At 45.1% G+C, this 24,194-nt stretch overlaps 1 protein-coding gene across 3 annotated transcripts in view; it reads left to right on the plus strand.

Annotated features, from left to right (window-relative positions):
* Window positions 1–24,194, plus strand: part of TMEM108 (transmembrane protein 108) — a 159,238-nt gene that overhangs the window by 131,344 nt on the left and 3,700 nt on the right. For 2 of the 3 annotated variants that reach the window (XM_021387621.1, XM_021387620.1), the window contains one exon: window positions 17,631–18,743. In XM_021387621.1, coding sequence (XP_021243296.1) covers window positions 17,631–18,743 — 1,113 coding nt within the window. Of the gene's footprint in view, window positions 1–4,553; window positions 11,697–17,630; window positions 18,744–24,194 lie in introns of those variants that run through there. The other variant, XM_021387622.1, reaches the window with a different exon arrangement.

The following is a 24,194-nucleotide window of genomic DNA, read 5'->3' on the forward strand; positions in this document are numbered from 1 at the left end:
CAAAGATTTCTTCTTTGGGCACGAAGACTCTTCAGTGTAATCATATCCACCTCACTGAAAGAAATGTAAAAGTACACCGTCAGCCATTTGCTAAGAATGAGATTTGCATAATTGCCATCAGCAACGCTTATTCTGTGGAGGTTGAGTTTGATCGTATTCATTCCTGAGAATGAATGGGTGATTCATTTTTTTTTAAATGGAGATTACAATTGGTTATTTGGTCCTACCATCCAAAAATATTATTCAGCTTCTCCCTTCCCCTTCTCTCCTCCTTTTCCTCCTTCTCCTTGCAATCAGTGTGTTAGTTTAAGGCTGGTAGCTCAACAGCTCTGTCTGAGGAGGGAAGTGTAGGGTGAAGCACATTTTGACGTGATCCCATTAATGAACTGTGCTGCAGTTATTAGGCTGGAGATCTGGAAGGGTTTCTCTGCACTTCTGGCTTTAAGCGAGTCGTAAAAATGTCATCCAACAGTGAAGTGGTCTTGGCCTTGCAACTTTCCAGGTTCAGAGCCAGCCCCAGGATGGCTCCATGTTGTCTGTGCTTTTTGGGTTTCATAGGGCCAAACAACTCATGTGAGCTAAGGATCTATCTGTTGCTCTCAATCACGTGTAAGATGGTCAAATTTGTGTTGCCTCGGCCAGAAATCCAAAACAGTGGGCCAGATGGAGTCCCACAAATCCTCCTGCAGGAGAAGGCAAATGAACCTCTTCTAGCCATCCATTCATCCATGTGTGACTGGAGAGGAATGATCCATTGACTCTTGACTTCTATTTTTAGTGGAAAAACTATTGCATTGTGGAGTTAAAAGCCTCCATTGAGTCATACAGGACAAATTTTAGCATGTTGTAGAAGATAGTGATCTTCATTAAAATCTGAAGGATTTTAAAGACTAATTTCTACAGCAACCTGCTGGTTTCATCCCTGCTAGTATCTCAGTGTGGTTCTTCTCCCAGGCTGCTGTATGGGCTGCATGGCAGCAAGTAGGAAAAACCTGTATGTGAGTGTACCCCAAAGCTTGAGCTACCCTCTTCCTTCCCATGCTATTACTGTTCTGGACCCATCAAGGGAGTGAGATTTAAAACATTTCCCTTTCATGCAGAAACGAAGCAGAGCAGTAGTCTCCACGGTGACTCAGTCTCTCTTTGGGCACATCTTTCTTGCAGCCATTCCAGGAGCCTATAAGTATGGCTTTCCAGCTACGCCCTTTCTCCTTCATCCATGTCCCTGCCCCATGCTGGCATCAAGGTCTGGGATAGATGATGAGACAGAGATGTTAGGGCAGTTCAGTGCTGCGTGTACAGTCTTCTTGGATCAGAGGGGTCTTGGGGAGGGAGGCTGTGCTTTGCCTGTGCCCCCAGAGCCACTCTGTAGAGCAGTAAGGAATTCGAGGAAAGCCCTTGCTCAAGTTAAAGCTTAGCGTCACTTGTTTTGGTTTCCAACAATTCCGTGTAATATTTCATTTTTAAAAATACATACATTTATTTTGTTTCCGGGGGTCATTTTTAAAATAGCTCCCAAGAACTGTTGCCATTGTATCCAGCCTTCAGTCAGGCTCTGCAGAGAGCGGCTGTTCCATGCAGAAAGGCTCTTTTTGCTCAGCTGCTCCTGAGACCCCAGTAAGCATACAGACGATGTGCGCTTCCTCTGCTTCAGTTTAGGGCTGAGCCTTGCACTGCTGCTTCTCCTCCTGTCTTCTGGAAATATCACAGCTGGACCAACTCCAAACCTGGAAAGTTTTAGCCCCATTAAATAATTATTGTGGCAGTTATGTGTCTCTTAAAAACCACAGGCTTATTCTGGAACCATAATTTTGGTCTGTGCCTTAAGTACCTTCAATCCTTGTGCCATCATTTCAGTCCTTTCTAAGCTTTTCCACATGCATTTTTAATACACGCCAAAGATTTTACACATGAAAAAAGAGAAAGTTTGGAAGCAGCACTGAGTAAGTTAGGTAATACAATGCAGATTCAAGGAATAAGTCTGGATTCTCTTTTTCCCCTACATGGTGTGTGCCACGTAGCTTGGAACTTCAGCCTCTGCCTTTGACACGTGCATGGTATAGCTAGAGCTTCTTTCTACAGATAAGCTGGAAAAAAAACAGGGAGTCAAGCTTGAGCTCAACACAAAGAGTTATAGAGCCTTTGACTGCACTTATTTACTAAAAGCAGAGATTAATTTGGCTGAGGAAATTAAAAATATGTCAGAAAAAAAATGGTAGAGGGCCCAAGGCACTGCTGATAAATATGAAACATTTAGATCTTGCTAAATGTATTTTTTTCATAATTACCAGTATATGGATCTGTATTGTTCAGAGCCCTAACAGTGAATCTCCTGTGATGGATGCACAATAAAACAGGACTAATTGGGAGCATTAATTTAGGCAGAGGCATATCTTGACACAGAGCTCTCAGGAAGAGATCCTTTATACTGCCTTAGCGGGCACAATGTGTTTGCCTGCAATTTGCAAGCTTGGATCACACCACCTTCACAAACCATTGCAAACTGCTACTGTGTCTCTTTTTCCCCCCCTCTTTTTGTTTTATTTCCCCACTGATAAATATCTCAGACCCAAGGTCATCTTAAGGAAATAGCTGTAATGCAATAGAAACGTTGCTGTAGGTGCTGCCGTGTTTCTGGCAATGTAATTGACAGTGAATGAGCATGCAGGAACAGCTCCCAGCAGGGACACTTTTGAATAAATATACAGAAAATAAGACCAGCAGAATGGCAGAGCAATGCATTGCATAAAGAGCTGCATACTGTACATCCCCTCAACAATCGGTACTCTATGCCTGTAACAGCACAGGAGCTAACTAACTCAAGTGATTGCAAATAATTATGTGCAGTTTGATACGCTGGCTAAACATAGTCCTGTGAACAGTGAAAAATATGCAGCCGTGCTCTCCGTTTTCATACAGGAATTTGAGAATAGTCACCAAGGTTGCCCCAAAAATGATCAGTTTATGTTTCTGACTCCATTTTCAGTCAACATGAAAACATTACCTTCAAATTTTCAAATGGAATGTATAGATTGCAATCAGATATTGAACTCAAAAATACGATCATGTCTCTTTACTGGACTTTTATAAGACCTCTCTTAAAAGAGAAAAATATCCCTCGCTTCACAGTCACGCCTTATTCATGTCATTGCTTTTGACAATATGCATGTTATTGAACAACTGTTGTCAAAGATGAAGCACAGGAAGAGTAAAACTTCATAAAGAATCTCTGACGAGCACCTTGAGAACTCACTAAGAATTGCAGCCACTGCCACCAAACCAGACTGGTGTGTTAGTGTCACAAAACTAAGGTCGAACGTCCCACTAGTCTTATGGTTTTGTTGCTCTGTATAGTATATATTTTACAAGAGCTGCCCCAAAAGTAAAGCCTGCTATTTTATTATGTTAGCCTGTGACATCAGAGGCAGATGTTGGTGGTATGACAGTAGGGGATGAAAACCTTCCCACCAATATTCTGTTACATTTTGTTGCCACGTGACAGACGGCAGCAGAGGTGGCTGATGTGGAAGAGCGTGTGAATCAAAGGGGTGGAACTGAATTGCTCTGTGAAAAAAAATAGGCCCAGTGACATTCATCGACACTTGCTGAATGCTTATGGAGACCAAACAGTGGATGTGAGCACAGTGATGCGTTTCACCAGTGGTGACAGTGACAGTGGGTCACCTCCACTGGTGCAGGTTTTGACATAGAGCCTCCTGTTCATCACTGGTGAAAATGCATAGCTAATAGAGGTGACTATGTTGAAAAATAGTGTTTTGCTGCTGAGAATTGCTCTATCAAGCAGAGTTACTGTGTTTGTTGTATCTGTTGTAGTTTCCATGGAAATAAATAGGAGGCATTACTTTTGGGGTGACCTATATATATGTGACCCAAGACAATTCTTCACTCAGTGTGGCCCAGGCAAGATGAAAAATTGGACACCCATGATCTAGTCAAACCACCAAGTCATCCCCACCGTGCCCACCAACCATGTCCCTCAGTGCTACCTCCATGCGCTTCTTGAACACCTCCAGGGACGGTGACTGCACCAATTCCCTGGGCAGCCTGTGCCAGGGCCTCACCTCTCTTTCTGAGAAGAAATTCTTCTTAATATCCAACCTGAACCTCCCCTGGCACAACTTGAGACCATCCCCTCTCATCCTATCGCTGTTACCAGGAGAAGAGGCCAACCCCACCTCACCACAGCCTCCTTTCAGGCAGCTGTAGAGAGTGATCAGGTCTCCCCTGAGCCTCCTCTTCTCCAGACTGAATAATCCCAGCTCCCTCAGCCGCTCCTCGTAAGATTTGTGCTTCAGATCCTTTACAGCTTCATTGCCCTTCTCTGGACACACTACCGGGCCTTGATGTCCTTCTTGCAGTGAGGGGCCCAAAACTGAACACAACACTCAAAGTGCGTCCTCACCAGTGCTGAGTACAGAGGCACAATCACTTTCCTGCTCCTGCTGGCTACTCTATTTCTGATACAAGCCAGGATGCCAATGGCCTTCTTGTCCATCTGGGCACACTGCTGGCTCTCGTGCTGCTGGCTGTCCACTAACCCCCCCAGATCCTTTTCCTCTATGCAGCTTTCCAGCCACTCTGCCTCAAGCCTGTAGCACTGCATGGGGTTGCTGTGACCAAAGTGCAGGACCCGGCACTTGATCTTGTTGAAGCTCTCACAACTGGCCTCAGGCCATCAGTCCAGCCTGTCCATATCTCTCTGTAGGGCCTTCCTACTCTCAGGCAGATCAACACTTCAGCCCAACTTTGTGTCATGACCTTGCTGCATGCCAGGTGATAACTTGTTTTTTAACATTCCTGGACCAAGCAGCTGCTTTCTGGATTTTTGGTATGAAAAGTTCCAGGGTTCTGTTTAAATCTCCTGTTTGACTGAAACATGGATTTCCAACAAACCGTGTGAAGGAAGCAATAAAGCAGCCATATGGTGGTGGTGCTGATGGCTTCCTAGTCAGGATGGTTGGGACTGCTGCCTGTGGCCACCAGCGCTTTTGCTGGGAGAGAACAAAACCTGAGCCCCTCTGCTCCTCTGTCCACTCATTCCAGTTATTAATTGCTGTTACTCTTCACATAGTTTCCTGTTTCTCATTTGGTGACATTGGTCTTCAGCTGCCAGCCACATTTTATCTCTGCTGGTTCCTTCAGTTTTCCTGTGTTCTCCTCTCAGAGTCATTTACATGCTGAATAATGTGACTAATTGCAGCATGGTTGTCCTGATTTACACCAGTGTAGCAGAAGCCACCATTTTTCCCACAGGAGTTTCCTGACACTGCTATCGATGGCCCTGTAATTGGTCCCTCAAGCACGTCTGCCTTTATTTATTTCCATCTAGTCCTTTCAACACAGATCGAATGGGGCTGAAACTCAGCACTTTACCTTAAAATTATGTCCTTCGTATAATGCTTCTTGATATTCCTTCCTCTCTGTGTCCTGACCTTTAGCGAAGCCGTTGCTAATATATTCTCTTAGCCATGGTAGTTAATGTTAATGCAAAGACTGATGTTCTCCTGCAGCTTCCATGCAGATATGCCACACTAAGCACTCCGGCTCCAAACAGGATTGCTTCCCTGTGTTTCCTTTTACTGTGGGAATAATTTTACTGCTCCGGTGCAATGACAGCTGAGGATGCTTAAAATGAGAGGGAGAAAAGGGAAAATGTAATAAGTGCAAAGTGAGACAAGACACTTCTGTCAGCATTATCATTACATTTCATGGGAGTGTAACATCTGACTGCCATTCAGCTCCTTCAGCACGTGTCTGTGGAGAACCCAGAGTGATGTTAAATTGTAGCTCATCCATAGCGCTCCAACATAAAGTTCACAACTTGTCACAGTTCTGCTGTGCCCCAGCATCAACGTTATGTTTTGTGTATTAATAAATTAAGTCCAGACCAAAGGAAAGCCTGCATCAGAGAGGGATAAGTGGCAGAAACATGTTATTAGCTATGGCAGGGATGAATTTGTCTTTCCAAATGCATTGCTTGGTGCGATTACACTTCCATCATTTTGGAAGAAACAACACACAGTTGGGTTTAAAATTTGTTCCCCATGTGTCAGGAGACCTCCAGTCCCACCTTGGAGCACATCAGTCGTATAGACAAAGGGCTGTGCAGTGAGACCGGCTGCTGCCACTGAGGCAGACACTGAAACCACTAAAAAAATTGAACCTTCTCAATGCATGGCATTTCTGCATTCCTGCCAGGACGTCATGCATTGCTCTGCCCCCGGCTCCAGCCCCAGCAGCCAAGTAAAATCATAGAATCATAGAATCACAGAATGGCTTGAGTTGGAAGGGAAGCCCATGGGCACAGCTGCCACCCACTGGATCAGACTGTCCAGGGCCCCATCCAGCCTGGCCTTGAATGCCTCAAAGGATGGGGCCAGAAGGCTCTCAGTTAGTTATTGCAGGGGAAGGGGAGATAAGGTGTCTGCGTCCTATCACCAACAACATGACGGGTATTAGGGAAACAGGAGTCAGGGCTGGATGGACAGCCAGGCTGAGCTCCCAAAGAATCCCCAAAGGGCCATGTGCTGACAGGACAAGACGGGAAAGCTGGTGCCTGTAATCTCTTCACAAGAGCTGGTGTGTGAATAATCAGAAGGTGTTAGGGTTGTCAGTCCAATTTCCTTCCAAAATAAAACCAAGTGCCGACGTGATGACATTTCAAGAGTGGGTGGAGTAGATTCTGTTCCGTATATAGAGGCAGGTTTATCCAGAAAGAAGGGAGAGACAAATAAAATAGGTAACTTACAAAGTACTGTGGGAATAATGCTGCTATAGAGCTTATGCTTATGATTAGTATTATCTAAACAATGATTCTGTGTTGTTGGTTCAAAGATGTGACAGCACCAGCCCGTCCCATTTGAGGCAGGATGAAACTCCAATGACCCGAGTCCACTGTGAACACTTAAACAAGGGCTCAAGGAAAGGTGTTCATGTTTAAAGTTTTATCCATATTTATTATCTCTTCAGTACAAACTTCATGGAAGTACCCCTGTAAGGACAGAAAATCACATGAAAACTAGTGATTTTACATGATTTGTAAAGTCTTTGTAACCCACATTGACTTCAAATGGTATTTTGGACATGGAGCGTGTTCTGATGGAAAGGCAAGACCAAAGCATGCTCAGAATAACATGCAGAAGCAATACACAGATATCAGTAGTGGAATTTTTTTTAAATGGCCAGTGTGCATGTAAAAAGTGCCATCCACACGGAAAGGTGAAACATTGCACTGCGCTGTGTAACAGTGTTCGTGCTGAATAGGAAGTATGAATTGCAGAAATGAGTTAATAGAGCATATTTTTTGAAGTGAGGTCCTTACTGTAATGTCATGTGTATTTCTAGTAGAATTACTGATCCTCTGACTAATCGAGTATGCTGTATCACCTTCTCACCCTTGTGTTCTTTGTGTATGATACTGCATATCTCCAGCTATTGAATCTCATTCAGGAGCAACGATACTGAAATACGAGCAGCAGAGTCTGCTCTTGTTAGCAGAAATTATATCCAGCAGCTGCTGTGACCTTACTTACAAGAACGTATGATTTACTGCAGCACCTTGGACCATCATTCCTTCCAGGCCAATACCTAGCTTCAAAGGTTGGCAGACAAAATCCATATCTCAATACCTGTGTAATCTTTCAAATCACCTCGTGGAGCAAAACAAACCTTCCTGATCTCTGCAGTGAGCAGCTGATATTTTCAAGAATGGAATTTGATCCCACCCTTTTCTCTTGGTATGTCCTTAAGCTACACACAGCCCTGCCACTGTCAAGGTTCAGGCAGCACTGAGCATCACAACTCACTTTTTCCCTAGCAGCCTTACATCCACCCACTCCAAAGGCTTTCCCAGCCCTGTATAACCCAGCAGACAGCAAGGCCCTCACGTTGCAGCCTTTTTGGCTGTTTTAGGTGTAACCTCACATCCTTGGGCTGTGCTCGCAGGAGAAAATTTGAGTATGAAAACCCTCTCTACCCACTTCTAGCCCAGGTCCGCCCTGGGAATTACTCACAATCGCATTTTTTTTCCCAAAGCCAGAAGCCATCTCCCACACTGAAAATGCTGACTCCCTTGATCCTGACTTGGTTTGGTTCTCACTTGCCCAAAATGTGAAGGCATTCACAGAGGCAGTGAGTAACAGCACAGGCCCTTAGCAGGTCATTTACCCTCTCTGAAGTACAGCATCCCTTTTCCTTAAACTGAGCAATGGTCAAAAATCAAAGCAAAGCTTTCTTGCCTGTAAATGTAATAGTTTATGCCCAAGTTGCTTTCTAATTGTGTGTTACATGTTCTCATAACAAATCAATGCAGGCTCCTCATTATGAGCTCTCATTTGAGATCGAACCCAGGGATAACCAGGCACTTGGAGGTAATAATGAGTTTGAAGGGAGCATAAGTAATAAATCACCCACATTACTTTCAGTGAACAGATGAAAGGACTGAAATACCTTAAGGGGTTGTAGAAGTCAGTCAGCCTGTGCATAGCTGTAACATTCCTTCTGGCTGCAGCACCAATGTTTTTGTTCCTGCAACTGGAGAATTTGAGCACAGCTTTTGCTGTGGTAATAAACCTCTTTTCCTTCAGATAGTCAAGCTAAAAATGACTGTGCTGTAATGAAAGACTTTGTTGAGTCTAGAATAAATGTCCTCAATTGATAGGTAAGTTGGTGTAAATTAGTAAGAGCTGGTGGCTCCATCCTGAAGAAATGAGTTTTGGACAAGACATTATCACCTGGTGCTGGAATCAGAAGTCTGTGACTTGGTTCCTTAAAACTGCAAGGATTTGGAAAGGAGTGCACACCAAGAAGCTCCACCATGCTACCACCGCTCTCCAGGCCAGCAGGCGCCAGCTGTGCCTGCAGGGTCAGGCACACATCGTTGACAGCCTGCTTCAGCCAAATTATGGCTTGTATACTTACCCTCTAATGTGGGAAAAAGAGTGCTTCCTAAAGCATCGCCATGGAAAGACTCCAGCCTCTGCCCTCATCCACGCTTCACATTGGTGAGGTGCTGCTCTCTAAGGCTGTGTCTTGTCTACTGTGTAGACAAGAAGCTGGTTATGAATGTCCAAAGTGGTGAGACTTCCTCTGCTGGAAAGTATCACAATACCTAGACTGCGTTTTACCTTTTCAGACACCACTTTTATTAATCCCTTTATTGTTTTAAACAAACCCTCTTCTTGCTTTCTGATGATGCCATCTAAATAGGTAGAGGGATATGGGGTGGGATTAGTCTCGCCTAACTTTCATCATCTGGAAGGTGGATATCTAGGTAAAGCTCATCATCTCCTATGGGACCCCTTTTGCTCAGGGTAAGAGAGGGCCTCTCCAGGGTGTGAGTCAACCTGTGGCAGCTCAGAGACATACTTCAGGATGAGGTGAATTGCCCGCCAGAGCCACAGCTACTTCAGGCATCTAACTTTGGCATAGCTGAGGTTACTCACTGCTTTGGGAGGCTGTCAAAATCCATTGCTAAGATGGCTTTAAATCCTCTTTCCCCCCTTTTTATTGCTGCTTTTGAAATGGATACCCTTGCTTGAGTCAGCATCCATGACATCAACTACATCCTCTCTTTGGCAAGATCCTATTTTAAGCTTTCCATCGGAGGCCTCGGCTATTTGTGTCATTGTCAAAACTCTTCAGAAGGTCCAGTGACATTGATGGTAGGTCTCTCAGAAGCCAGAGGTTCTGCAGCAACATAAATAGGATCAGCAGCACTAAGTGCAGGTGAAAGAGAAGCCAGCTGCACATCCTTTCTGTCTCCCTTGGCAACAGCATCCTGCCAACAAAAACTGCTGCCAAGCAAAGGCTGCAAAGGAAGGGATGTGCATTTGCAAAGCTGAGGCTGGACAAGCTTTGTGTGAAAGGGAAGCTGTCAGACCAGGGAAGACTTGTGTGTTTTTAACATTATTTTTGGTTTGTTCCATGTGGTTTTGGACAAGGGAAAGCACAGGGCCCCTGTCCTTGTGAATAGTTTTCATGTGAAATTCCACATGACAGTCTCTGCAGTTTTGAGCCATATGTTTCCATCCGAGACAGCACACGGGGAAGAAGTCTGTGCTGAGTTACTGCTTACAGATGTGGCAAATCCTCCAGCAAAGGTTAAAATACGTGGCACGGCTCTCTTGTTACACCAGCTGCAGCTTCATGCTCAATCATTGTTTCAGCAGCCAGCTCTTAATAACCCCGAGTTCCAGAAACTGCTAAACAAGCTGATATTTGTAAAGAGCAATTTTTTCTGTAATGCACTGAGTATCTTTATTTAGAGGAACCTTCAGACTAGCAGCATTAGGGATGAAAAGTGAACTGCAAATGGGAGGGAGAAAAGGAACACCAGCACAAGAGCACAGAAATGCAAAGCAGATCTGAGATTAATGTTTGTACTCCGTCATTGCACATCCTCCATGAAATGATCGTGGCTGTGAAAACACTCTGTGTGTAAATAGGGGAAAAATACTTTTGTGATATGGTAAAAGCACCTGCCCTGGCTTCCTGATAGGGACTGTGTGCTCCTAAGATCACCACTGGGGTCATACTCTGAGGACCTGTAGCTGCTGGGGCTGCCAGACCTCAAACCCATCATCACAGTGTCACTCCTTTGTGATCCTGTATGATAACAGAGAAGGAGAAACTGGCTTTGCGCAGTAGCAAAATATTAGGAACAAATTCTGTGAGGACCCATGTAACAAATTGCTTGGGCTGTTTGGGTATGGTGGGAACTTTGAATCAAAGACTGAGGAACAGGGATTGTTGGGGGAATACCAGCAGTCGCCAACTTGTTGCACTCAGCATTTGCCCGTGCCCTCTGTGGAATTTGGCTGAACGGGGCACACTTCTGTGCTCTTTGGGCTGTGTGTTCTTCCAGACACCCAGCTGTGCCGAACAGAATAAGGGGGGCAGGATTATGGTTTTAAGAATCACAAGATTTGTGGACTTATTTGATGGGTACAAAGGAGAAACTACCCATTCATCACTGAGGAATGGAGATATAATATAATATAGAACATGCGTTTTGGTGCCAAAGAAGAAGAAGGAGGGAAGAGGATCCCTATTTCATTCCACATATTTTCCTCTGACAGGATTATTAATACCATTAGAGATAATTGAATGAAGTGGAAAATCTGGTGGGGGGTACAGAAGCAGGAGGTGGATCTGTGAAATCCACCCAGACACAAAAAGCTCAGCGCTGCGCTGGAGGGAGGGCACTCTGCCTCCAAACAGGGAAGGAGCAGTCTCACAAGGACGTGCAGCTGGGGTGCTTGTTGCTGTTTTGTTCCCAGAGAACGAGAACTGCCAGCAGTCCTCTGGCATCTGAATAGACCCGTGTCAGACAAACTGTATCTGGACTTGATGGGGAACCAAGCTGGAATACCAAGCAGCCCTTCGATCTGCTCGCAGAGAGAGGGACTGGCTCTGTAAGTAATCTTTGCAGTTCCAAAGGTACTCATAAAGGAGCGAGCTGTCTCGTTGCACAGCCCTGCAAGACACGCCTGCCTGGGCTGTCTCTGTCCTCATTCCTCCAAACCAGTTCCAACAATAACAGCAACTCCTGCCTGCAGCTGCCTCGTTAGGGAGAAGATGTATTTTTCCTTTCTCTACTGAGCGATGAAGCTTCCAAATCCGTGTGATGTGAGCAGGTGAGGATGTCTGCTGACAAGTCCAAATGATATTTTCAGGTAAGTGATTACTTTGAGCGAGCAGCTAGAGTCACGTTCTTTCTTTTTATTACCCTCCCCTCGGTAATTATTATTGTCCTGGGTTGTCGGTGAGCCCTTCTGGGAGGATCAGCAGCTCGGATGTCTGTATGTTTTTAGATAAATAGCAGATCAAAAGCATTTCTAAAGCACTGATAACCATAGTGTCTGTGAGTCGTTAGTGCAGAAGGGAAATGAATGGGGAGATGCCTGCTCTGTAACTGCATAAGACTGTAGTGTTTGTATCACTCATTGTGGAGATCCCTGGAGGACCAAAAATGAATTTTATTTGCGGAGTTTTCTGATGGAAATGCACCTTAGGAACAATAATGGTGTTCAGCAGTGTTTTTGTGTTGTTAAAGGACCAAGACATACTTGCTGCATGAAAACCATAGCTACCATTAATGTTGTTTCACAGGGAATGTCAGTGAGCACTGCTTAATTTGTGTTTATTCATGTGATTTCCAGAGCTTCTGCTGATGCTGCGCTGCGTTACTGCAAATAGAGCTGTTAATCCATGTGTCTCATTCTGTACGTTTTATCAAATACTTTGGGTACTGAAGTTGGGCTTGATCGCACTGTCTCATACTTACAAGGGAAAGCAGACAATAACTTGTAAGTTAATACCTGGGAGTGCTGGCATGACAGCCGCTGATAGGCAGAGAAGAGAAATTTTCTATGCAGAGTAACCTACTTTTCTTCCCCCGGTTCCTCCACCAGTCATAGGGATGACATTTGCTTAACTCTTTGTTTGTACAAAGGCTGCTTCACTGTGTGTGAAAATCACATTGCTTTGAGAAACCACAAAGAAAACGACCATAACAAAAATAATCATATGCACTTGCTATACAGTTTCCACCTATTAAAGACCCATTTTGCTGCCTATAATGTTTTGGGTTTGCAGAGAGCCACGTGATATGTTAATTGTGTTGGGAAGAAAGCTTTCTGTGCAACAATAACATTGCTGGTGCTCTGAGCAGGCTTTGCACGACCCTTACCATCACTCAGTAAGGCAAGATGGTCAGAAGCATGGGGAGCCTCACGCTGCCCATGTGCTTCCTGGCACTGGGCCTGTGGATAATGGGTCCTTTGTAAAGCAGCTCCCTGTGCCTCCTATGCCCACAGCGGTCTGAAATAATGACTCCAGCAGTATGCATCTGCACAGAAAACCCTTCGTGACTTCCTAGAGGAAAAACGTTTGCCAGGTGCTGCTTGGGGTGTCTCTATCTGTCTTGCTGTGAGGCCTGAGGTAGAAGAGGCCAGAAGGGGTCAAACGCCAGACTGAGCTCTTTGTGCATATTCATTGGCTGTAGAAAATGCGAATGTACAGCTCAAAAGTTTCCACTGTGTCTTCGGCAATTAGAGCTTGGTCCAAAGCTTGCTAAAGCCATTGGGAACCTTTCCATGGGGCTTAGATCGTGAGTTATGTAAGTTAGTGTTGTTTAGCGGTGGTGCCCCAGGGAGGCTGAATGCGAGAGCTGACCCAGCAACTGCACACACAACTGCCATCCCATGCAGAACGGTGCCATACAGCGTGCCCACAGAGCACCCAGTGCAGCACTGGGAGGTAGTATCTCCTACCTGAAACCAAGACCCCATCCTGGCAGGGACTGCTGGGGTGCTGAGATAAAATGGTGAAAGAACTTGAACTGCTGGGGCCAGAGTTGCTTCATTTTTCCAATTCAGAGAGACCCGGCTCTGGCTCCTGTCTCAAAAGAATAGTGAGGAAGTTCCAAATGATTCTCAAAGGTGAGACTTTGGGTAGAGATGCCCTTCTGACTTCATCACCTAGGAAAGCAGAATGTTCCTGATGTTCAGACTCCCTGATATTGTTGAGGACGTCAACTCCAGTCTTTTTAAAAACTGCTGTTATGGGAGTTCCTTCATTTTTCTGATGTGCAAAACCGTACACACCATTTCTGGACTCATCCCATGAGCATACAGTGGGAAGAAGCACTGCAGGAAGGTCCTGCTGAGACTGGAACCATTTCACCACATTGTCATTAAGGGTTTTTATGGCTAAACATACACTGGTCCTCTCTCTGTACACTCTACTGTCACTCTGCTGTGCTTCATCCTTGAGTCAATTCATTTTGTACTTAACATTCAATTCTTGGTACAGTATGCAAGAACATGGGATGGCACAGTTCAGACTGCTGAGACATTAGGCCATTGAACCTTCTCATTAGGGTTGAATGGTTTTAATGCAGTCATAAATTTGGACTCCAAAAGTGGGAATTTGACACGCAGCATTTAAAAGTCAAACCAGTATGACCCCTTCTGAGCATGAGCTCCTATAATGTAGAAATGGCCCTTTATGAAAAAAAAACTAATGGTGTGAATTGACCTTTGAAAATATAATTATTCACTATTTTTTGCTATAATGTACTTATATCAGTCTGTATTGTCACAATGGCAGCATATAGAAAGTACTGCCAGCTCTTACCCCAAAGAGCTTACGTCCTAAACTAAGGTCAATCCGAGGAGTCTCTGGCAGCCAGGACTGAAGGACTTTGGCTAAGGCTGCAGAACTGGGTTTTGATCTGACCAAGTCCATCTGCCCATGTACCGTATCATCTGGGATGTCATCACTTGGGCCATGACAACTTTATAGCAACCAATAGGTTTCATTTCAGGGGTAATCTGCTTGTGGCTAAGCTGGTGGCCTGTTCCTCGGTGCAGGGGCATTTGAGAAGGAGAGTGAGGTTGGGAATGGAGGGTTAAGCCCATTTCTGTGATGAATGCCTCCTGCACCTTGGTAGAGAAATAAAGTATATGATTTTGCCAGGCCCAGGCCAGAGTTGCCAGATGGTGCAGTCTGATATCAGGGACCATAATAATAGTCCCACTTTGTATGTTACTGAGTACCCTCAAGTGATAGAAAAGTGAGAGCTCTGGGCACCCAGGCAATTGCAAATCCAAACAGCCTATGTGCAGGAGTCCCCGCACGGATGGTGCTGAACATACGGATTCCAACTTCACTTTTGCTTTCCAATTGGCTGTTGATCAATTTGAAAACCAATTAATTCTACTTAAAAGGGCCAGCAAAGCCCACTGTGAAGTCATTATTACCAGCTGGTTTTCCCTAAATGTACAGCACCAGCTATTTTTACAATGATCTACCAAGCCAAGTATGTTTTAAGTAGTTCTGGACACACATTAGCTCTGGTCGTCTCTGAGAGAGTTACTTCTGCCTGCTAATCCAGGAAAAAAAATGTCCTATGGAGCTGCAGCTGATGGGGCCATGGTGGTCCTGCAGGGACTGTTAAAGGGAGGCCAGCAGACAAGCAAAAACTGACTGTCACAGCTTGAGAAAGCCGAATATTATCAGTGTTATTTTTTATTGTCAAATAAGTGGCTTATGACAGAGTAGTATTTCCTTTGAATAGCTATTAACATTTTACAAGTAATATAAAGGTACTAGCTAAGTGTATCTGGCTTCCCGGGCCTGCTACCACAACAGGCTGCCCCAGAGAGATTATAAATACTTCCAGGAGCAAGCTTCTGATTTATCAGCATTTCAAGTGGTAGGGATGGATATTAGGCCTTTAGCCAAAGATTAGGGTTGCTGACCTCAGGGCATAGCATGCAGAAAAGGTGACAACTTCCTTATTACTTAAGGAATATCCTGCATTTAAAAAAAAAAAAAAAAGGCATTAATCCAATAAGGTTTTTCTCGATGTGAGATGTGAAAGTAGTTGCACAAAGACCACTCCAATCATTGCAATCTTGTGTGTCCTGAGATCTGCCAGTGCCCTTTGTCATGCGTGCCCAGAACAGCAGGCCTAAAGTTTCCTGAAACATTATCTCCACACACCAACCAAATCCAAAATAATTTTTCATCCTTTCCTCTTTGTATTTGTTCTGTAGCAGCTACTTGTCTTGGCATGCAATATGAGCCATATGGACACTGGAATATCTGCTTTGACCTTGACCTCAGAGTAAGTGCTGCCAAAAATGCGAAGATGATTCCTGCCTTTCATTTCCAAGAGTGATGCTCCACGAATACACTGTGATCTGATCTTCTGGTTGCACTTTAGTGGATAGAACACATTTTTCTCTTTGACTAGGTGTTCTGCTAAGAGCATATTGTCTGTGTCAGGCTAGGAATCTTGAAGCAGTATCCCCGAGGATCACTTACTCGACAGGCATTTATTTCAGAAATAAAAAAAATATGAGCTAATTTTAGCATCAGGTATTGGAAAGTGCACTGCTTTTAAGTGGCTCTCACTGCATTATTGAGTCAGTGTTCAGTGCGTTTAGAAGTGTTCAGATCTTCAGAATGCCCTGCAAACGAGCGGGAGGCATCTGGGGCAAGATGAGGTGAATTTTGGTGGTTGCAGAGCTCTGTGCTGTTCTGCTTCAGAAATGATGGTTGGCGATCAAAGCACAGCTCTTAGCTCCTTCGGTGAGTTTCTGCTACGTGTATTGAGTTGGAATAAACACATTTCATGGCATTTACCTCTGGCTAACATGCAACACAGTCTTCGGACCCAGTGGGCACCTAATCAAAGAGGTAGTCCCATTCCAGTTTCCAGTTCTCTGCTGGTGCCCACTGCAGACATTCCCTTGTAGGGTAGAAGTAAATGGCATAACAACACTGACAGAGAGAGCTGGCAAACCTGGAGGGCGGAATGTGCAGGAAGGCACTGCACAGTCTTGGCTGGAAGGTCATTACTCTGTTTAGGGTCCTGCAGTTTTGATGAACTTATCTCCTTGTTTTTTTAAGACAGTGACGACGTCTTTCCCCTTGAGATCCTGGGCTGAAATTCACACTAGCAGTGTGCTAGTGGTGCCATCTGATGATGCTCAGTGGGCCATGCAAAACAGACTCATCCCAAGTGCTTCCTAGTGGGCAGAGGTCCACAGTACACTTGGCAGCTTCAACATATGGAAATGGTGACATGTGATTGATGCTGTCCCTGCAGGTCATGCTAACTCAGGGCATAGTAGCCCTGAGTCCTGGAGAGGCTTATGCTATTGCAGCTGCCCGTGTCCATTAACTGAACTCTGAGTAAATGTAAGAATTGATGTTCCCAGTGGAGTGAATCTGGCATCTCATGAAACAATGTGCCCTACAGAGGGAGGCGGGAGGTAAATCTCACAGAATCAAATCCCACAGCACTTATAAGTGCAGAACAGGACCCAAACAAAAATTTGTATATGAGTGTGTGAAAAGGGGCAGTTGTGTTAGGTGGAGTTAGATCCTCAGTAGTCACATGGCTTTTTAAAGTGTCTGTGATAGTTACATTTTCTTGATTGGTTTTAACGTTTGTGGATTTTCCACATCTCATACTCTGAATGAGAGATGAGATTTCCCAAGTTTGTAAGTAAAGGACGCATCATAAGCTAGGAAGTCCCCTTATCGAACGTCCCTTCTTGACCTGATTTTCAGCAAGGGCTAAGCAGCTGCTCTCTCAAAAACAGATTGCTTAATGGCATCCAAGGCTGCAGGCAGCCAAATTTACAATTTTGCAGCCAAAATAATGAGCAGACTAAAGTTCCCCATCATGATATGGCCATTTATCTGGAGGCCAAAACAAAAATGAAAATATCTTTTGTTTCTACCACTGAAGAGCAGGATGCTTTGTAGCTTCTGCATGGGATTCACCTACTGCTATGTATGATGCTTTAAAATGCCCACATGGCAAGCTCCTTTCTCCCTTAACCACAGAGATTCTGTGCAGCCTTCACCTTCCCACCTCACTAGTCCCAAACAGCCACTGCAGATCCTATTTCTCTTCCAGTGCCTGGAGGCACTAACTCCTCTTTGGAAAAGCACATGGAGCACATGGAAGGTAGGCTTTCCTGCTAGGCTGGCTCTCGGCTGGGAGGAAGAAAGCACAAGCACACAGCCATGCGTCCTCTATCTTCTTGTCCCTCCCCGTGTCTCACCCGTTCTCTTTCTTCCTCCAGGTGTTCTACTGATCTTGGCACTGACGGAAGAGCTGGTGTTTTCTGTTCAGGTACTGTCTCCTGCTGTATCCTCCTCTCAGGGCCTCCTGATGGACACTACCACTGTCACAGCCATGGGAACGACACCTCGCCACAAGGACCATCACATGGCAGAGCCTGTCCCCACCTCTGCTCGCGCCGCCCCCCATCCTGTCAGCCTGGCGGGGAGCAATGCTTCCACTGCTCAAACGCAGGCGAGCAGCCCTCACGCTGGCGAAAAGGAAACGTATCATTTGTATAACCAGAGTGCTTTGTACTCGGGACAGACTCGCCCCAAGGGGAAAATATTCCAGATTTTCAAAGGCAACTTCACAGAGTCTTCAGAGCCTTACCTAAAGACGACCCTGCACTCTCCCTTCCCTACCCTGAGGAGCCCTTTCACAGACCATCCCTTTCAGTCCCAGACTGCAACCTCCAGCGACCCCAATGGCACGGGGCTGGCCAGAACTACACCCTCAGACCCTTCTCCCCACCCCAACACCTCGGGAAGCCTTAGGGAAGCAGAGCAAGGGAATGGGGCTGAGCGAGTTGTGCAGAAAGGAGATTTTGCCACCACAACTGCTGGACCATCAACTGATCCCGAAGCAGTGTCGGTGCCTTTTAAACCCACCCACTATGGTGTATGGGATATGCTGAGCAAAAACAACTCTTGGGTAACCTTGAATCTCAGTACAAATGTCCCCTTGTTTGCTGGCCCTGGAACTGCACCAGCAGCAGCAGGTCACTCAGTCCAGCCCAGCTTTGATGTCAGCATCTCCTCCCCAGCAGTGGGGGACCTCGAGGGCACTTCTCCAACACAGCAGGGCCTGGTGACGGACACGACCTCACTGGGCAGCGCTCTCTCCACCATGCCTGCCACGGGGTTGTCCAGCTCCATGTCCACTGCTGGTTCCACCGCGACCGGAAACTTCCTCAACAGGCTGGTTCCTGCCGGGACCTGGAAACCTGGGGTGCAAGGAAATATCTCCCATGTCACCGAGGGAGACAAGCCCCAGCACAGGGCTACCATCTGTCTCAGCAAGATGGACATTGTCTGGATCATTCTGGCCATCAGCGTACCAATATCCTCATGTTGTAAGTTAATTGTTGCTTTATTTCTATTTCTTTCTCATGTTCCTTAAAATTCAGGTTTCAACCCATTCATGGTGTAGTTGAAAAGCCAACAGTGTCAGGGCAGACTGAGATAGATGAGAAACAGTCACTAGACCTGTAACTCGTTCACTGAGCAAAGTGCATATGGAGAGCAGCTCCAAGTGCAAGAGTATAATGCTTAGATAAGCATACTTTCTCTGTTGCTATTAGAAATCATGTAGTCTTCAGGGGCTCTCCACTGGAGGGTATAAGGCAAAAGCTGAACAACTGTAGGAGGCAAAGCAGCTTTACTTAAAAATGTTTAAGTTGGTGACCAAAAATTGTGCAGCTGTTTAATCTATTGAGTGCTATATTCTGCCCAGGAACTGATTTTTAAAAGCCCACTGCTAACCCAAAAGATTAATGATAATTATGATGACTTGTTACCTTAGGGAACTACAGTTTTACCAGTGCAATGAAATATTTCATTGCAGGCAGTTTGTGAACCATCAGTGTTAAAGTCACATCATTCTGATAACCAGTTTGTTATTTCCCTCCATTTTAATTCTGCTGACCTGGAGCTGCTTCAGGAGCGAAAGAGTTTGAAGTGTTGGCTTCCAGACCACAGGAATCAGGCACCTGAGAAACCAGCACCTGTTAGTTTCCAGAGCTGGTTTAGAGTCTCATCATTTGACTCAGTTGCAAAAACAAAAGGTTGTTGAATAATGTGAAATCTTGAGTGGACACTGTCGTGTTCCCTACTTAGCAAGGCTGTTTCAGCAATATAGGACAATATATTCTCTGGTATTTCACTTTTTGGAGCCAAGGAAAAGCCACTCAGTGTGTTACGGGATGTGGTCATGCTTTTTGGAGTGAAACAAAACCAAACATTTCCTAGCTTCGCTGCCTGTGGAAAAATAAAAGGGTAGCCGCCAGCAATACTGAGTATTAATCCTGTTATTTACAGCTACGAGTAGTGCTGAGAACACGGTTAGATGTGTTGACTGAGTCAGTCTTACTCACAGCATACTCCTGCCCAAAGGGGTACTGCTGTCCTCACCTGGCACCTCTCTGAACCACTTTCAGGTTGCTAAAGTGGTCAAAAATATTCACTTTGCTCTTTTTGCACATAGTGGGCTGAGTCAGCTCCCTGCAGGTCAGTAAGCACAATATCTGGAGCAGGCGAGCTGCAGGGATACAGTCCTTTGAAAGGGAGCAGGACCAATCCTCTTGGCAGCTGAGAATTATTGGATTGGCTCAGCGTATCTGTTAGGCTTCTGCCCATGGGATCATCAGTCCTGCCACTACCAATGTGGTTAAAACCACTGGTCAAAGCAAGGCTTAAATCTAAAAGACTGACAGTCAAAACAAAGTTAAACAAAAGCGCAAGTGTGCATGTATACTTCTGTGAAAGATGGAGAAGAGAAAGTGGGTTATAGCAAGCACGGCATGAAAATAAGAAGCAATATTTGATGACCTGGTGAGCAGTACCTTGTCTATCAATCACTAGAAGTAGAGGATAATTAAATTCTTCCCTTCACTATGTTTGAGACGAGTATTGAGAAAGAAAGATGATCTGAGTACAATGCATCCAAATGCAAAATGCAACCCATAATGCCACGCAGCACAAGCAGAGGAAGCATGACCTACGTGTCCATTGGTGTATGTCTCTGCTTGTAGTGTGCCATATATAAGCAAATAACTAATGATTGATTTTAGTAACTAATGATCTTTAGTAAGATAAAGAGCCTGTTGGCAGGATTTCTAACCTACTGCTAATTATATCGTGGGAACTTTTATGCATATCTTTATGTGTCATAAACAGTATGTGTTCATATGACTGCATCTATGCTGCTTCTTGTGTTTGGAAGCTATAGTTTAGAACAGGTGCTGTTATTTTGCCAGTTACCTATACCAGCTGTAATACAACTGAGTGTTTACAGACACTGAAGTCTTGCCTTCAGGACCAGATTTCTGGGTCTTCACAGGGACTCTCCTTTTAAAATGCAGGATGGGCAGGCATTTAAACGTTTTCTGTGGCATACAGTGTACATACAGCGTACAGTGCATAGCGTACAGCGCACGGTGTGCAGCAGTACACAGCAAAGAGGACTGCCGCCACCTCCAGGGCACAGAGCTCACAGCCGAAGAAGGACCTGTATTGCAATCACTCCTCACTTCTGGTCTGGATGCTAAGAGACAGATAAAACAACAGCTCTTTGGGTTTTGTTTCTTCTTCAAGGGACGAAAGTGTTTTAAGTGAGAGGTCTTCACAGCTGTGGTGAGCATGGGCTGAGAAAACACTGTCCTCCTGCCTTGGTATGCTGCCCAGTAGAAGTGTGAAGGGCATCGAGGCCCAGCCTTGTGCTGTTGCATACCTGAGCTGCATTAAGCAGGAACAGCTTCCACACAGCAGCCTCCTAGTCCTTATAAGGATGCATAGGGTTCTGAGTCCCACTGAAAAGCCTTCACATTCTAGGCAGATAAGTAATGTCTTGAATAGGAATGCACGAGCCGCATCTGCTGTGTGAATCTGGGGAAATCATCTCACCTTTTGGTACCTCGGTTTTGTGGTATGAATAATGAGAGTAATGTTGCTTGCTCCACTCGAGGGCTGCAAAAATGAAGGATAGCGTATCATTATGTTCCCATAATGCAAAAAGCAAAGTGGTATGTAACACTGATATCAGTAATTTCTGCATGTCACAGTTGCAGTTGGTTTTGCAGTGTCCTTCAGGCAGCCTTGAACATTCCTTTGCACGTGTGTGTGCCCCTGTCTCACACATGTGGCCGCAATGCAGAACGAGGCACCATATGAACTTGTTCTAAAACTCACTGGCACATTCCTTGGGTTCCTAGGATTTACAGCTCTGTAATTATAGACTAGCACAGTAAAACATTGAAGAACTGAAACCTGCAAATCAGATGCACAGAAGTCAATTCAGTCCATCAGTTCTGCTGACGTGAGAAAACACGAGGGAAAGGCTGAGCCTCAAATGGAAATGTCAGCAGAACTCAAAGAATAGACGAAGGACTGCCTTGGACCTAGCCCTGCGCAGTCACATTCCACACACTGTGAAACTTTCCAAAATCATCTCACCCACCTTCTCAGTCACAAAAACTGCAAACGTTTGCTTCCCTGGTCTGAAGGGAGAGTGATTCCAAGCACTGAGTCTCCTCCCCAAGGGTGAGCTCTGACCCAGCTTGAGAAGAGCCCCTGTCTGCAGGTGGTCAGTAACAAAACCCACTGTGATACCTGCAACACAGCTGAGGCTGTACTGCTGCAGACAGCCCAAGCGATGGGCATGCTCTTACAGATGCGCTTAATGATGGGCAGTTAAGATACAGTCACAGTAAATGAGGAAAAAGGAAGAAAATCTGGATAAATACCATTTTAGCTATCAAGGCAAGGGTTCTCTACAAGCTGTCTTTATCTGATGATCTACAGAAACAGGGAGAAAAAAAACCTAACATCCTGCAGTCTGAATATTTCCTGAATTTTAACTTTCAACATTCAGTTGTGTTTAAAGTGGAGTCGGGGAGCAGGTGGAGGGGGTATGTAGCTATATAAGAATGGTAACATGTTTATGTGAATTGAAAGAATAGACAGAAGACTACCAGATAACTGTAGGCAGTTAGTATGATCTCCTTATGCTGCCTTTATGAGGCTAGTACTGAATACGGTGTATAATCCTAGCTTATGATTTTTTTTTTAAATCTGAATATTAGAAAGGAGCCAAGTGAATGATTCAGGAGCTGAGAAATTCAATATAACTCCACTTGTGAAATTACATAGTCCAGGCAAAGGCTTAAGCCCACAGGTTTGAGATGTTGCTGACGGCATAGTGGAGGCTTTTAATAAAGCAAAAAAAGGCAAAAGGAGATTGAGGAAGTGGGGCTGAAGCTGGAGGAGCTCGGCCTACAAGGGAAATGTAAACACGACTCCATGATGGTTATTAAGGATTGAACAAACTTCTTGGGAATGAGGTGGAAATGCAGTCACTGCAGGTCCTTAAACAAAGTGGGATGTTCTCCTGTATCACGTGTTGTATCTGAAATACAGCTTATGGGCAGGAGACCAGAGTTACCAGGCGAAGGTCTCCTGGTGTGCAGGTGTTGTGCAGGTGAGAGCAGATGATCAGTGTGCTTCCACCAGCCTGGAAACTTATAACTGCTTGAGAATCCCATTTCTCCTGTTTGTGGGATACATCATGTCCTGTTTCAGAGGTGAGGGACTGGACAGAGCTGACGCGATTTGCTCTAGGATCAGAAAGAAGCCGGTGTCAAGAGCTGGAGTGCATCAGCATCTCTTAGCCCCTAAATGTGTATGTTGACATTTCTCTCTCCAGAACAGCAGTGGGGCAATGGATGCATACTCAGAATGCTTCTGAGCTCTCTGAACAAAATTCCTGATGTTTCCTAACATGCATAGTAATCACAGTATGGGGAGCTTCAGGCTGTCCCAGGGACATCACTGAGATGTCCATCTCGTGGTGCCTGGGATTAACTGCAAAATGGAACAGCCAAAGCAGAAAGTCAGTACAGCTTTCCTGACACCAAGAAGGATCCAGCTGAGTGTCAGAACACCAGAGTTGGCGTGTTTTCTGCCCAAAGGGCATCCTTCTCTGAGGCAAAGGCGATATGCAGCACTGAACAACAGCACTTTCTCATCCTTGCAGAGGTACATTGTAACAGGGAAGACAGGAGGGGAATTGCAGCTAGCCTTTCTTCCAGCTCTCTTGTCATTGTTAGTTCTGCTTTTCCATTCCAAACCATCTTTGCCCTCTCTGTATGTCATCCACTTAGCATGTCCTAGCTGACCATCACAACTGCCTGCCTGGAAAGAGGTTTTCTACAATAGACATAATGCTAACCATGGAACTGAACAGATATCCAAGAATATAGGTGAACTGTACCCCATTCCTATTATTGTTCTAGGAGCTACATTAGATTCACTAAAATAAGCCTAAAGTTGGTCAGTTAATTTGAGAGAAAGAGGAGTACCCCCTTCCAGCCCTGCTGTCTTCTTTCTCCCTCTTAAGCCAAGCATCCTCTGCTTTGAAGCAGCTTAGGCAGACAGCCTTCTGCTAAAATATATTAGGTTTGAGGAAGCTCAGTACTCATTTTCCACAACTTTTCATCTATTTGCTCGGTTGTGCACTGAGGTTGGAGGCCAAGAGCATAAGTAAGGGAGGGAGCATGGTTGCTATATGGCAAACACATCTTCACATGGCAAGGCCATTTCCTGCTTGGAAGGAGCAGAGATCTCCTCGACTTATTGCCACTGGCTTTGCAGCTCCTAAAACCTAAATCCGATCCTTCCTTGTCAGCAGCCACAACATTTTATAAGCTGTAAACCTTTGAGTTTTCAAAATATTTGCACAGAGAGTGGTTTCCTGGGGCTCTCATCTCCTCAGGCAACTTCAGAATGGCGGTTTGCCTCAGAGAGCACTT

This window comes from Numida meleagris, chromosome 2 (assembly GCF_002078875.1).
Source record: "Numida meleagris isolate 19003 breed g44 Domestic line chromosome 2, NumMel1.0, whole genome shotgun sequence".
In the NCBI taxonomy this organism is placed as follows: Eukaryota; Metazoa; Chordata; class Aves; order Galliformes; family Numididae; genus Numida; species Numida meleagris.